The 16293-nt window shown below is 37.6% G+C and overlaps 1 protein-coding gene across 5 annotated transcripts in view; it reads right to left on the bottom strand.

Moving 5' to 3' along the window:
- The window catches only part of LOC122804756 (sodium channel protein type 2 subunit alpha-like), a 2239151-nt gene that overhangs the window by 1159621 nt on the left and 1063237 nt on the right, over positions 1 to 16293 (bottom strand). For all 5 annotated transcript variants that reach the window (XM_044074821.1, XM_044074820.1, XM_044074819.1 and 2 more), the window contains exon 9: positions 14890 to 14953. In XM_044074821.1, the coding sequence (XP_043930756.1) occupies positions 14890 to 14953 (64 nt within the window). The remainder of the gene's footprint in view (positions 1 to 14889; positions 14954 to 16293) is intronic.

Below are 16293 nucleotides of genomic sequence, written 5' to 3'. Positions count from 1 at the left end.
CACATGGCAACCAGACGAATGCCACTTGCACATAAATGTTCTAGAGATGAGAGCAGTGCTTTTAGCGTTGCAAGCCCTTCAAGACTCTCTCCCCTTGGAAACGATTGCAATCCAGACAGACAATATGTCTGTAGTGTGGTACATCAACAAACAAGGCGGAACCAGGTCCTACCCCCTGTGTCGAGAAGCACTCAGATTGTGGCAATGGGCGATTTCTTCTCAGTGTTTTCTGATAGCAATGCACATCCCCGGGAAGTCCAATCAAATAGCGGACAAATTGAGCAGAGCTATCCTCATGCCTCACGAGTGGTCTCTGAAAGACTCTGTTGTGAGAGAGATTTTTCTCAAGTGGGGTCAGCCTTGCTGCAATCTTTTTGCTACTCCCCAAAACAGCAAGTGCAGACATTATTTCACCCTATTCCCTTTACCAGGCCAACCCAGCAGAGACGCTCTAGTCCAAGTTTGGCCCGGGACTTCTGTATGCATTTCCTCCCTTCCCACTAATCTCTCAAGTGATACAGAAAGCTATCGCTCAGAAGGCCTCGTTGATCCTCATTGCTCCTTACTGGCCTCGACAGGTGTGGTTCCCCTTTCTACATCAATTTCTACTGGAGCGACCTTGGCATCTGGACCTAGTTCCAGATCTTTTGATCCATCAATCGGGTCAGTTACATCGCTCCCTCCCTTCTCTGAACCTCACTGCTTGGTTCCTCCAGTTCCAACCTTAGCCAGGCTTCCTCAATTATCTCACTCTGTTCGAGATATTTTGATAGCTTCCCATAAATCTTCCACTAGGAAGATTTACTTGAGTAAGTGGAAACGTTTCACATTTTGGGCTCAAGGAAGGGACATAGATCCTTTCACTGCTTCCATCCAAATAGTCCTTGATTTTCTAGCTGAACTCTTCCATGCAGGTTCATCCCTTCTACTCTTAAAGTTCAATTGGCAGCTATCTCTAACTTTCATGTGGGTATTTCTGAGTCTGCCTTAATGTCCCACAAGCTTTGCAAAGCCTTTTGAAAGGAGTTTTTCTTCTCAGACCTCCTATAAGAAATCCTCCTTCTCCTTGGGACCTAAATTTAGTTCTTACTTCTTTGATTCTACCCCCTTTCGAACCTGCAGCATCCTGTTCTTTAAAATTGCTATCATGGAAGACTCTCTTTCTGGTAGCTATTACTTCAGCTAGAAGAGTCTCAGAACTTCATGCACTCAGCTGTCGACCTCCTTATCTATTGTTCCATAAGGACAGGGTATCCTTACGAACCAACCCGTCCTTTTTACCTAAGGTAGTCTCGACGTCAAATCTAAATCAAAGCATTGACCTCCCTGTCTTTTTCCAGAATATTCCAATAGGTCTGAACAAAATTACACTGGCTAGATGTTCATCGTCAGTTGAGGTACTATTTGGATAGAACAAAACAATTCAGAAAATCTGACCAACTGTTTGTCTCCTATGCAGAAGGCATAAAGGGACTTTCAGTTTCAAAGGTATCATTATCTAGATGGCTTACATCTCTGATTACCCTTGTTTATGAGATTAGACACCAAAAGCTGCCTAATAAACCTAAGGCCCATTCTACAAGAGCTTTGGCTACTTCCTTAGCCTTCCAAGACAGACTGCCTATTGACACCATTTGTGCAGCGGCTACTTGGGCTACTCCTCACACTTTCATTTCTCATTATAAGTTGGATTTAGCTTCTAGGCATAGAGCTAACTTTGGTTCCACTGTTCTCAGGAGTCTGTTCCATTAGGCCACCCGGGACAAGGTGCTAGGGACGCGGTCCCATCCAGCAAGAATGAAGGCGAGATAGACAACTTAACATGTAGAAGTTATGTTCTTACCATAACGTTCCATGTTAGTTGTCTTCTTCGCCTTCTTCTTAAGGCCCCACCCTCCTCCCCCTGGCCTGGACAGACCTAGAGGAGTTGTGATTGTGACCTCTCTTTCTACCACCTCTTTCTTAGACATATGCTGCTTGCATATCTCCTGAATCAGGATGTAGGTCACCCTTCTTTCTCCCTGTTGTTAGAGGTGGACTCTGTTTAGAGTTATTCTGTAACTATTATAAGCTGGGGTTAGCTTACAAACGAGATCTGAGGTAACTCTCGCCTAGCATTGTGGGATATAAGGGGAGCCTCGAGCCGGTGGAACCAACTCTCGAGCTTTTAGAGTGGCCGAGTCGGAGCCGAGGTCGGCTCCGAACCCATCCAGCAAGAAGAAGGCGAGAAGAAGACAACTAACATGGAACGTTATGGTAAGAACATAACTTCTATTTTACCATTCAAGGTGAAGGCTCATTCCACTAGAGCAATGGCTATGTCTTCTGCCTTTCAAGCCAGAATTTTTATGGATAGTATTTATGCAGCAGCTACTTGGACCACTCCTCAATCATTTATCACACATTACAAAGTGGATTTGGCCTTCAGGGACAGGGCCTCCTTTGTTTCCATGGTGCTTAAAGGTGTACTCTCGTGAGCCACCCAGGGAAAAGGTGCTAGGGACGCTGTCCCATCATTGTAAGAATGAAGGTGAGATAGGACAACATATAATGAAGTTATGTACTCACTAGAACGTTCCATGTTTGTTGTCCATCTCGCCGTTCATTCTTACAAACATTCCCTCCTTCCCCCTTCCAAAGACTCCTTGTGGAACTGGTGGATGGTTTTACTACCTTCAGGAGTTCTTTGTTTCAGTTTGTTTCTCTTTCCATTGGGGATAGTATATATTGTTATATATATATATATATATATATATATATATATATATATATATATATATATATATATATATATAAACGTATATAGTTTTACAGTTCATTTAGTAGTAGGTAACAAACAAGCTCTGGGGAATTACACCACTGCATTATGGGATACTTACTTGCTGCGAGCCAAGATTGAGTCTTTCAGTTGTGTATTCGGCCGAGTCATAGCCGAGAATCGGCTCCAAACTCATCATTGTAAGAATGAATGGTGAGATGGACAACAAACATGGAACGTTATGGTGAGTACATAACTTCTTTTTGTGTCCAGTAGAAAACAACAGAAATGTAGTAAAGCAAAACACGTAACGAAAACGCAACAATGTAAAAAAAAACACGTGTAATAACAATGCAAAAGACTTTTAATACATAAAGCTTTCGGATACAATCCTTCATCAGTATAACAAACCTTCAGTTAAGAACACAATTAAATCCACATTTTCAAAAATCACATGATGTCACACAGCCAATAAAAAAAAAAAAAAAAATCAATTAATCATCTTTTCAGGCACATTTGTTTATATTTCAAAACCGGCTTTAGGGATACCATTTTATTTATACCTGGGTGGTGATCAGCATTCAAACGAATGATCCACTCATACTCCCTCCTTTCCAACCTATTATGTATATCTCCATTCCTTTGGTCATTAACGACCGTATCTAAAGCCCTAAAAGTGAAGGTATGAACTTGACCACAACTCTTATAGTGTAAAGCTAAAGCATTGGCTGATACTCCCCTATTCATGCTCAACCATTCTATCCTTTACATGTGAGTTGATTTTCCTATGTAAAATGCCTCACAGGCTTTGCATGTAGCTAAATACCCTATATTGTTTGTGTTATAATAGCTCCACATTTTACGCTATATTCTCTCTTTGTTATTGGATGAATAAATGAAATATCTCTATTAATGTTCGTGCAGTTAGAACAATTAAAACAAGGTACTGTACCACATTTTACCTGTAACACATTTGAAGGCCGGATGAAATCTTTATAACAAAGCCTTCTATTCAAGTTTACAACAATTTTTATATGAAAAATTGGGAAATGGACCTATATGCTGTAACAAATCAGGTAAAGATAGTAGTATGCACCAACTTTTTTATTATACTTTCAATAATTTTACTAGCTTGACTAAATGTGCTTACATAAAACAATTTATTCTTCTTCTCAATATTAGACTCTATCCATAAGGAAGATTGTGATAAGGTACCATTAGAATAAAAATAAGGTCTTGAGGCATCATTTCTTGCAGCTACAACCTCAAAATAAATATCATTTAACATCTTCCTCTCATACCCTTTACTGATAAAATCTAAAATAAGTTCATTAGATTTTTCAAAGAATAAAACATCATTTGTATTCAATTTACTAAATCTAATCAATTGTGCTTTAACATTGCTTTTAAATACAAAATTCGGGTGCACACTCCCTCTGTCTAAATATTTTTTCTTTTGCAGAGGTTTCTTGTATACGGTTGTGTTCAAACCAGAATCATTCATAAAGAACTCAACATCAAGGAAATTAATTTTACTAACTGAATAATTTGATTTCAACCTCAAAAATTCTGTAGTACCATCAGTAAAATTAAACTGTAATAATTCATTTTCATTTCCCTTACTCACAAGAAAAATATTGTCGACAAATCGACAAAAAAATAATACCTGTGATGAATAAATGGAATCACCAAATATAGATTCGTTCTCCCATTTCCTTAAAACCAAATTCGCATAAGTATTTCCCACTGGTGTGCCCATTGCAACACCACTAAACTGATGATAGGGTTTTCCATCAAATAAAAAATAATTATTGCCCAGCACTAGTTGCAAAAGCTCACATACAGTCTCAATCCTACGTGCAGACAAGCCCCCAATCTCGACCAAAAGTTCCCATATTGCTGAAATACCATAATCTTGGGGAATCACTGTAAATAATGATGCAATGTCTAAAATAACTAGTAAACAACTGAGGGCCAGCATCATACCATTCCCTAAATTGATTAAGAAAATCACCGGTATCCCTTATGAAGCTTTTAACATGCTTTAAATAGCCACTCAAAACATTCTGTAAATATAGGGAAATCGGTTCAGTAATCCAACCCCTACCGGAAATGATTGGTCACATAGGGGGCTTTGATAAACATTTTTGAACTTTTGGTAGACCATAAAATCCAGGTAAAACAGGACAAGACACGTTAAAATAATGAAATAATTCCAATGAAATATCATTATTAATTTGCAACTCATATACTGATAAATTCACATCTCGAACACATTTTTGTACATCTAATAGAGTGACCTGTTTAAAAGCATTAACATTTTTTAACCCCTCACTTACTAGAGAAAAATACAGTTTGTGGTCCATAAGTACAATTGTGCCACCCTTATCGGCTTGTTTTAAAATAATTTCAGAATTATTCTCCAAATCCAACAATGCCCGATGTTCATTCAGCGTCAAATTGTAAAACTTATTGAACTTTTTATGTTCAAACACAGCCCTCAGCTGCTGCTCACATACTTAGGAAGATGCTGTTATAACAGGATGGCTAACGGTAATAAATTTACTAGCTCTCCTTAAAGGCATGACATCATCTTCCGCATTTGAGGCAAAAATTAATCTTAAGTTTAAAGAACGACAGAAAACTTTCAACTCTGTCAAAACATTAACCATAAAATCAGTTGATGTAGATATAAATTTCAAACCTCTATTAAGCAATGTAATTTCATGTTCATTCAAGTCATATCGGCTCAAATTTATAACAGCATCTTCATTTGCTGATATTAGTGTTTGGTTCGACTGGGAGTCTGTGGACATCAGATGTAACTTCCTTTTTGCATTCTCGTTTACGTCCTGCCTCTGTTGTGTTGGCACCTCCTCCGGAAGTTTGGGATTGATAACCATAGTAACTCTGTGAAAATCTTAACAACAGGGTTACTATTACTTTTGGAATTAACATTAGAAACGCGGGTTCTGCTCATTAATTTCTGTCAAAATTGGAGTGACAGATGAATTTGTCCCTGATCCAGTAACCTCTATAACTTGTTGGTTTGGGGCAGTAGTTTCCGAACTAACTGCTTCATTAATTAATGGCGGAAAGTCATCCAGGTCATTCAACGATCGTTGACCAATATTTTTATCTTGTCTATTAGAATTCTCATTAATAATGGCATATTGCTTCTCTTTTGGCCACGTCATCATCATCATCACAGGTATTATTTTTTTGTCGATTTGTCGATGATATTTTTCTTGTGTGGAAGGGAAAAGAAAATGAATTATTACAGTTTATTAATTTTATTGATGGTACTACAGAATTTTTGAGGTTCAAATCAAACTATTCAGTTAGTAAAATTAATTTCCTTGATGTTGAGTTTTTTATGAATGATTCTGGTTTGAACACAACCATAAACAAGAAACCTCTGCAAAAGAAAAAATATTTAGATAGGAGTATGCACCCGAAATTTGTATTTAAAAGAATTGTTAAAGCACAATTGATTAGATTTAGTAAATTGAATACAAATGATGTTTTATTCTTTGAACAATCTAATGAACTTATTTTAGATTTTATCAGTAAAGGGTATGAGAGGAAGATGTTAAATGATATTTATTCTGAGGTTGTAGCTGCGAGAAATGATGCCTCAAGACCTTATTTTTATTCTAATGGTACCGTATCACAATCTTCCTTATGGATAGAGTCTAATATGGAGAAGAAGAATAAATTGTTTTATGTAAGTACATTTAGTCAAGCTAGTGAAATTGTTGAAAGTATAATAAAAAAGTTGGTGTGTACTACTATCTTTACCTGATTTGTTACAGCATATAGGTCCATTTCCCAATTTTTCATATAAAAAATTGTCGTAAACTTGAATAGAAGGTTTTGTTATAAAGATTTCATCTGGCCTTCAAATTTGTTACCGGTAAAATGTGGTACAGTACCTTGTTTTAATTGTTCTAACTGCACGAATATTAATAGAGATATTTAATTTATTCATCCAATAACGAAGAGAGAATATAGAGAGAATATAGAGTAAAATGTGGAGCTACTTGTAATACAAACAATATAGTGTATTTAGCTACATGTAAAGCCTGTGAGACATTTTACATAGGAACATCAACTCGCAGGCTAAAGGATAGAATGGTTGAGCATAAATCAGATATGAATAGGGGAGTATCAACCAATGCTTTAGCTTTACACTATAAGAGTTGTGGTCAAGTTCATACCTTCACTTTTAGGGTTTTAGATATGGTTATTAATGACCAAAGGGGTAGAGATATAAATAATAGCTTCGAAAGGAGGGAGTATGAGTGGATCATTCGTTTGAATGCTGATCACCATCCAGGTATAAATAAAATGGTATCCCTAAAGCCTATTTTGAAATACAAACAAATGTGCCTGAAAAGATGAACAATTGATTTTTTGTTTTTAATGGCTGTGTGACATCATGTGATTTTTTAAAATGTGTATTTAATTGTGTTCTTAACTGAAGGTTTGCTATACTGATGAAGGATTGTATCCAAAAGCTTTATGTATTAAAAGTCTTTTGCGTTGTTATTGCATGTGTTTTTTTACATTTTTTGTCCAGTACCCGTTTATCTGGACAGGGGAAATTTATTGAGCTTGGTTTATGGTCTTGTGTATGCTCTTGCATTTCCTCTTTCCATCAATAGGTTTAGGATCTGGAATCTATAGGGGGATGTGAAGAGACAGATACAGTATTTATGTTCTTAGATTTCTAATTCAGATTCTGAGGAGAGTGTGGTATCGGATTCTTTCTGTGAGAGATTCTTTTTCTCTGATATTATTTCTAGGATGAATCAATGTTTTCACTGGGAGAACACTGAGGTTTCTCACTTGTTAAGAAAATAATGTGATTTGTCACAACTGGAATTTTCAGAACCCTCACACATCACCCCCCCCCCCGAGTACTATCAGCATTGGAAGTTGTTTTTCCACAGCCTGGGGTTTCCCTGACAGTCAGTCTGCTGTCCCTAGGAAAGCATATAGATTGTATATGTTCATAGCCTTTCAAGGTTTAATATCCTAAAGCTGAGACTTGACCTAGAGCTATAGCTACAGTAAACTCAGCTGCTGCATTTTGTAAAGTGTAATCCTGCTCCTTCTGATAAGGATGGAAAAGCTTTTGATATGATTGGGAAAACAAAGTATATGCTTGTACACCTTTGATTTTTAGAATTCTAAAGTGTCATGCTGATATGCTGAAGTTTATCCTGACTAACTGAAAGTATGCAGACTATGTTGGCATATATCTCCTCTAGTGAGGAATAATCTGGATTGTTTTTTCTATTTCTCAAGTCACTACTCATTGTTTGAAATGTATTTATGACTCTGTAGATAGTGTTCCTCACGTAATCCTATATTAACCTATATTAACAATTACAACTGTTCTTTTAACTCCAGCTGATATTCTATGCTTTTTGTCTTATTAGTACATTATCTCCTCTGGTTAGTTGATATATATGCCTGTACATACCTTATTCTGATGTGATCTATAATATGTCTCAATTCACTATGTAAGATGTATGCATATTGTTATTGTTAAATTTTGCTGAATACATGCTGCTCATATGTATTAAAAAATGTTGAATATTCTGCTACTTTTCCGCTGTACATCTGTTTGAAAATTGTACTGTAAGATCTTATTTATTGTTTTGTGTAAATAATTCATGTGGAGCTTTTCTCTCTGGACCTCCATTTAAAAGGGGCTGTACCCAGCTGGATCATCCCAGTAAATAAATGAATAAATAAATACTTCCTGGGTTACTACCACTGGTACTGTTTTAAGGAGGTTTGTCTGGCTGTGTTCTCAGAACCTCCAAGAAGATGGCAACAATTACATTTTTAATTCTCCTTTGGACAGAAATTCAGTTTTTGGGCCCTCTGTTGTAGAGGTGGTCAAAAACTGTCATGAGAGAGGTAAGCTGATTTAGGGAATCTCTCTCAGATTTGTCAGTCCTCCCTCTGTAAAATATCCAAGGGATTCTCTGCTTCCTTATCTGATTTTGGCAAGAAGCAAAATAAACAGTATCTGACAGTGCTGGTAAGCAGATGTTTAAAAACAATGGCAGGGAGGTTCCAGAAAGAAAACAGGTAGCCCTTAGACCAAAGGACAGTCAATTAAGTCAGAATGGCTATATAAGGAAACTTGTCAACCCTCCTACCACCCTGGCAGCCCCTTATCCCTTCCAGAAAGATTGAATCTCCATTTCTCTCTTTGGCAACAAATTGTTTCAGAAAAATGGGTTGTGAATGTGATCCATCTTGGATACAGGTGGGAGTGGGAAGAAATTTCACCATCTCAGGGGGCTCATCTTCATCCACCAGAACAGAATCTTCTATTTGTTCCTGTATTATATCATTGATTCATAGATTGTTACTAGGCCAATGACCTGGGGTGCCTTTTTTTAAGCCTAGCTGTTTTCTTAAAAGAATAATGATGTCCTGTATCCAGACAGGACACTGAGGGCCAGGCATTTATAAGCTACCTCTGTTCATAAGGGACATGGTTGCCAGGCCTGGTGTAAACTTCCTATTCCCCAATCACTGGTCTAGGCTGTGATTAAACGGGGTAATAGATAAACTCAGCTTTACGTGGATGGGAAGCCTGTTCTACAGAAGGGTCAGCCACTGGGACACATATCTGTCTGTCCAGCACAAAACAAGTTCCTAAGCCTATATGGCACTAACAAACCCTTGACCCACTCCCTAGGAACCAGAGTCTATTGTTTCTGGTGATAATAGAAGCTGTTCCTCTTCCTCAGGAGAAGGATTTTACTCAAGAATGTTTTTAGTCCCAAAGAAAGAAAAATCTTACAGACCAGTTCTGGATCATTCTTTCCTGAATAATTTTGTCATAGTGCCCAAGTTTATTATAATTTCACTATACAACCTGCTACCCTTTCTCCCTCATTTAAGTTTACTAGTAATCTTGGGTTTTAAAGATGTATATCATCACAGTCCTGTTCATCCAGACATCAGGTGTTTCTTAAGTTTTTTTTTTGTTACTGGATCACATTCTCAGTTTTCCATTTTACCCTGTGGGCTATCTCCTGCTCCAATGGTGTTAACAAGGTGTGTAGCTCCAATGGTAGCTCACTGCAGGCTGCAGAGTATCCATACTTCTCTATATTTAGATGACATGATTATTTTGCAGAGTCTTTTTCAAAATATAAGGAATCTCCCTTCTGGATAAGAGATCTCCAACACAGGCTGGGCTTCCTAGAGAACATTGAAAAGTATTTACTGCCTCATCCCTCACAGGATCATGTTTCTGGGGTGCTTGATAGACTACTCAATTCCAAGATTTTTTCTTCTACATGAAAAAATACATCTATATTTTGATCTCACAGACAACTTGGGTACTATCTTGCCAGAACAAAATCTTTCAGAACTTCTGATCAATTCCTCGTTTCTTGTGAAGGAGAAAGAACAAGAAGAAATAAACTATGTCAAAGCAGACTATTTCCAAATGGTTGTCTCAAGCTATTACCTTTTGTTATTCCTGCCTCAACAAATCTATTCCAGGCAGAATCAAGACTCACTTTACCAGGCCCTGGGCTTCATCTATGGCTTTTTGGAAAGGCTCAGACTCTACAAATCTTCTAAAAGCAGCAACTTTTTCCTCTGTCCATACTTTTACAAAGCACAATAAAACAGATTCCTTCTCCAGGCCGAGGACAGACTTTGCTAGGACCATTCTCTAGGGGCTCGTGAACCCTTCCCCTTTCGCCTCCCAGTTATTTTAAACTATGGTAATCTACCTATGTAGCTAAGGCTACTTTAGCAGTGATAAATGTCAAGAACATAGTACAGTTGTATAAGCAAACTTATAACAGTAGATATTCGAATAGTCACAGCTGCAGTAACTGCTCCTTCCCTCCAACCTCCTTGTGTTTTTTTGTTTTTTTGTTTTTTTTTTTTATGCCATGGTGTGGACATGTATTTCCTGTTCTCCTAGCGATGTCCTCTCAGGGGCTTAGCTTCCTTCTCTCAGTAGGCATGAAAGCTTCTAAGGGCATGGTACCCAAGCCTGTCTTTTTAGTCAGCTGAGCTCAAGCTGCCTGACAGTTTGGGCACATGGAAGGTGCCCTGAAGCTCTGAAAGCTGGCCGGCTGTTATATCATATGCAGGACATATCCCATATAGTTAAGGCTACTGCAGAAGTGATCATTTGAATGTCTACTGTTATGATGAGTGTATTTACACAACTTACTTTTACAGAAGTATGCAAAATCCATAGATGAACGACAGTGATACATATTAATCAGTGTTTGCCATATCTTGTAGTATTTCCTGTAATTTGAGGTGCAGCAGGCTCAGTTAGCATATAGGGTATGCGTGAAGGTACATGGGATATGTTGCCTTGCAGCAGTACTTGAGAGGTGTGATGACACATTTTGAAATTCAGTCCTATTGGGCTTGAATAACAATTTAAGTTTTGCAGTGCCAAGACCACACTGTTGATTCTGACACAAACAGGTGGCAGGTACAACAACTTTGTAACTGATTCACTTTCTTGACTAATTGAAACCAGCTAAAATACCATCTTTTAATTTAATTCAGCAGAAAATAATTACAGTGCTGTCACTCTGTCTTGTTAATTCAGATACTGCATTTGAAAAAAACTTGTTACTTTCTTGTTTGAACATTCTGCAGATTTTCAGTTTGGGCTTCAATTGTCTATTTCTGTTGGCAAGTTTTCTTTGCATATTTTAGCTAGCTGATGGACCAGTTGTTTTCTTGTTTGCTTTTATTATACTTTGCAAAAATTATTAAAAAGAAAATTGACAAAAATTAAAATAGTTTATTTTCACCATAGAGTATTTCTGGTTACCTTTTAAATGATTTATAGATATGGACATATTAAAAATCACGTGGTTGCAGGTGGATTCTGTGGGGTTCAGTTAATAGAACTGATGGTGTCACTTGAGTTCTGCTACCACAGAAAGTTTTAAACAACTACAGCAATATTTTGGGAGTTATTCTGCCAGTCCACACAACCCAGTGATTAGCTTTGATTCAGTAACTGTTAATGTGCAGTCTCACAACCATGCTGATAGAAAGCATACCCTGCAGCTGAATACACAGCTTGATAAATGTCCTGCTCTTTCTATCTCATATTCTTTTTAAGCACTGTGCTCTTAGTTATTGGCCCAAGATCTCTTTCTTGTCCTTAGCAAAGCACAAGATATCAGAGACATTCTACCAGCTTCTGGAACATGATTCAGTACATGGCACAAAGAAACTATATCAAGTTGCAAGACAAAGACAGAAAAATAAAGAGGACAGTCTGAAACCTTTATAAGGGATGCCAGTAGCAACCCACTCACCAGACCACAAGAAATCAAAGGAAGATAGAAGGCATACTTTCAGTAGCTATTGAATGAAGAAAGCCCCACAGAAGCTGGACTTCCAGAAACATGGCGTACAATGAAGGAAGAAGAGGAGTCCATCCTAAAAAGTAGTAAGAACAGCACTAAGGAAAATGAAGTCAGGGAAAGCAGCAGGCTCAGATGAGGTCACAGCAGATATGACCAAGATGCTGGATGAGATAGGAAAGTGATGGCTCCTGATAGTACTCATAGCAGTATGGTGAGTGAGGCATATACCAGATGACTGGAGAATAAGCATAGTGATGTCAGTGTACAAAAACAAAGGGGATATCCACAACTGTGGCCAGTACAGAGGTATCAAACTCATGTTACACTGCATGAAAGTGCTAGAGAGGGTGACTGATAAATGAATATGCAGAGCAGTAGAAAGCAAGATGGGAGATGAGCAGTTCAGATTCAGATAAGGATGCAGCCCAACTGACCCAATGTTTGCAGTCTGACAGATAGCTGAAAAGAAGCTAGAGATGAGGAAAGAGTCCAAATGGGTATTCCTAGACTTGGAAAAAGCATATGATAAGGATCCAAGAAAGTTGATTTGGGCAGTACTGTGGTGGTTCAAAGTCCCAGAAACACTGGTAGAATTAGTGCAGGCTATGTGGAAACAGCCAATGACTCAAGTAGGACCAGTGTTTGGTCTCACAGAGGGGTTTCCAGGGTGAGTGGGTGTGCATCAGAGTTTAGTTCAGAGCCCACTTCTGTTCATGCTGGTGATGGAAGACCTGCAGACAATGTGGCATTACAGGCAGAATCTAAGAAATACTTTCCACAAAGGATAGGGGAATGGAATGCAAAACTGAAGCCACATGAGTTGAAACTGATTTCAAATAAGACAGCTATAACAGCAGCAAATGGGGGAATCAGAAGAGGCAGAACGTTGAGATAGAAGGTAAAATAGTGGAATAGGTTAACAGCTTTAGGTATCTGGGAAGGGGCAGTTCAGGAGAAGGGAAATCTGAATGAGGAGGTCAAAGCTAGAATCAGAGGGGCTGAAGCCAACTTACAGAGTGTCCAGGGTACTGTGTGACAGAAGACTGACAAAGAAGCTAAAGGTAAGGTGAACAAAACAGTGATGTAACCAGTAGTATTGTATGGTACAGTACCTGGGCAGTAATGGCAGAGCAATTTATGAAGTTAGAGGTGATGAAGATGAAATACCTGAGATGGATGGTAGGATGCACACTGTGGGGAGAGATGAAGGAATGAGGACATCAGTGCAGAAGCCAAAGAAGCTCCAATTGCAGAGAAGGTCAAAGAGAACAGGTTTTTGTGGTTTGGACACATGGGCAGGAAACCAGTCTGGTGAAGACGATTTGGGACAGGCAAGAGCAAGGTAAGAGGAAACGAAGGTATCTGGCAAAGAGATGGATGAATTTTGTGTGAGAATACCTGCGACAGTCAGGCATAACCGTCAAAAAAGGTAGGAGAGTGGCATTAAATTGAAAGAGACAGTTGACATGATATCCCAAACCCATGTAAAAAATGGGAAAAAGGGGATTGATGATGATGATGATGATGATCCCCTCCTTGTCCTCTACCTCTCCGTCTCCATCTCCTTTTTTCTACTTATCCTAAAACAATCTCTCTCACCTGTTGATGATAATCCTCCATTTCCTTTCTTTTTACAAAGTTATTTTCCAAATGTTTCATATCTCTTCAGATGCTGTTGCTATTAATGGTACTCTTTTTGAATGTTGTACTTTGTTGATTACTTGTATATCTCTGCTTAATGTGTTATTTATGTAGTGTTCTTTCCAAAGATGTTAAGTTTTGTATATTTATTGATTACTTTATACCTCTGTTTACTATTTTCTTTATGTAATGTTACAATTTTTCACCCTGAGCCTCCATTTAAAAGGGCTTTCTGCCCAGTCAAACTATCTTAATAAACAAATGCAACAACAAAATAATAAATAAATGGGATGTGTTACTTATTATTTATTATCACCAATTGCTTTCATATAGCAAACATGCTTCAGTGAGGATTAATAAATAAATGGGATGTCTTACTTATTATTTATTATCACCAATTGCTTTCATATAGCAAACCTGCTTCAGTGGGGATAACTCCTCTCAACAGTACAGCATTATCACATGTCTGAGTCATTTTTCTACAAATAATCCTGATGCTGGTGAATACTGTGCTGCTGTAGGAATCTTCATTTTAGTCAGAAAAGAACACAAACACAGCAGGCCGATTTTTTTAATATAAATAAATATATATATATATATATATATATATATATATATATATATATATATATATATATATATATATATATATATATATAGAGAGAGAGAGAAAGATAGCTGTAGATATAGATATATAAAGCACTGATTGTACATGATGTAAAATACCAGCAAATTCAAATAAAAATTTGGAAGTCAGAAGCTAAGCCATAATCTAAATGCAGCACTAATTGTACAAAATCATTCAATCAATATATTATTGCATTAAGAAAGTCTGACTTCTTTCTATCAATCTTTCTGCCCTCTTAAATGTAAGATCAAGTCCAGTAACACTTTTCAAACAATTTGTCATTATTTACTCACTTTAATGTCTCAATCCATCAAATGATTAAGATGTAAATCCACCCAATAAATGCAAAGTGAATATTCTGTTTGAACAGCAGTACATTTTTCTTTTGACAAGTAACTTTCATATCATCTGCAAAGACTTTGGTAATACTTTTTTTTTATTTGATATGCTTTAAAGTCTCTTACCCAGCATCTGAAGCGTTACCACAAAGTAGGGCATCCTTTGCTCCAGGAATGAAATAATGGCTTGCTGTAATAAAAAAGAGAGAGAGAGAGAGAGAGGGAGAGAAAAGAAAAAAAGTTTATATAACATGCAATGGACAGTTTAGTATACATATTCTTTAATTTAGGTATGGAGGAACTCACTTGCAAGAAGTTCAAGTCCAGGAGCATTCAGTCGATGAGAACATTTTTATGACTCTGACTTAGGCCTATCATCTTTAATGACATTAAAGTGTGGTTATAAAACTGGAGTTTAAGCAATACTTCTTTGTGTTACAGTTTGATTGATATATATATATATATATATATATATATATATATATATATATATATATATATATATATATGCTATTGTTAATGAATTCAGAGTGCTGTATACCCAGCAGTATTTCACTGAGTGCATTTGTATACCTAAGTATATCTGTGCAGTCTGTTGCATCCCCCTAACACTGCAAACATCTGCCATCATGCCGTCAGCTCTGCACTGGGGCCCTTCCTTAGTCTTCCAGTATGACATCCCCCTCATCTGCTGTTCTTGCTCGTAACAAACTGGGGCCCTACTAAGCAGAAAAATTCCAATGTATAAGTGCCTGGGTACCATGTGGAAATGAGATCAGGGTGAACCTTGCTGCACCCCCTGTCCCATTTCACTCTCAGCATGCAATAATGTCTGTGTGAAATGAAATTGACAGTGCACTTGTGGTGTGTTCCACAATTTGTGCCACAGGACTGGAGTCCATAATCTACACTGTTAACTGAGTGGTTTATTTCTCTCCCATATCCAACAATGGTGAGCTTGTAAAAATGCCAGTCAATCCCTAGAGCTCAAGTTTACTAATGTAATCAGCATCATCTGAGACGCAGTTAAGACTCATTTCTTCTGCACCACTCATCCTGTATGTGCGCTTTGTACTTTCCAGGGAGTAAAACTATTTCTTGGGATTGCAGGCTGGATGAGTGTGATGTCTGAGGTCACACTGTCACAACATCACAAGTATTCTACCTTTCTGCGTACCTGTCACCCTCTTTTCTGTAAAACCAGGGGCAAAGCCAAAGGTCAGCAAGGGTAAATGCCATAAATTAAGGGCGGGTAGTTTCTAAATGTTCATAATTTTCACAAAGACAGTTGACAGAATAGACAGGTGCTTAGAGATGTACATGTCTGACATGGGGTCTGTTACTCCATTGTGAGACAATAGGAATATATACATTCAATGTTAAGATTAAAAGAAATGTACAAGATTTTTTTTCTAATGTAGTTTTTTTATTGGTTTAGGGGAATTAACATTCTAAATTACTCTATATCATTATTTCTGTTGGTGGGTGTAGTTAAGATTAACTAAGGGGTAGTTTGACAGCTGTAACTCA

The sequence above is a fragment of the Protopterus annectens genome, chromosome 6.part0 (genome assembly GCF_019279795.1).
Source record: "Protopterus annectens isolate FY-2018-M chromosome 6.part0, PAN1.0, whole genome shotgun sequence".
Lineage (NCBI taxonomy): Eukaryota > Metazoa > Chordata > Ceratodontiformes > Protopteridae > Protopterus > Protopterus annectens.
The sequence above is the reverse complement of the archived record's forward strand: the minus strand, read 5'-3'. Positions and strand labels throughout refer to the sequence as shown.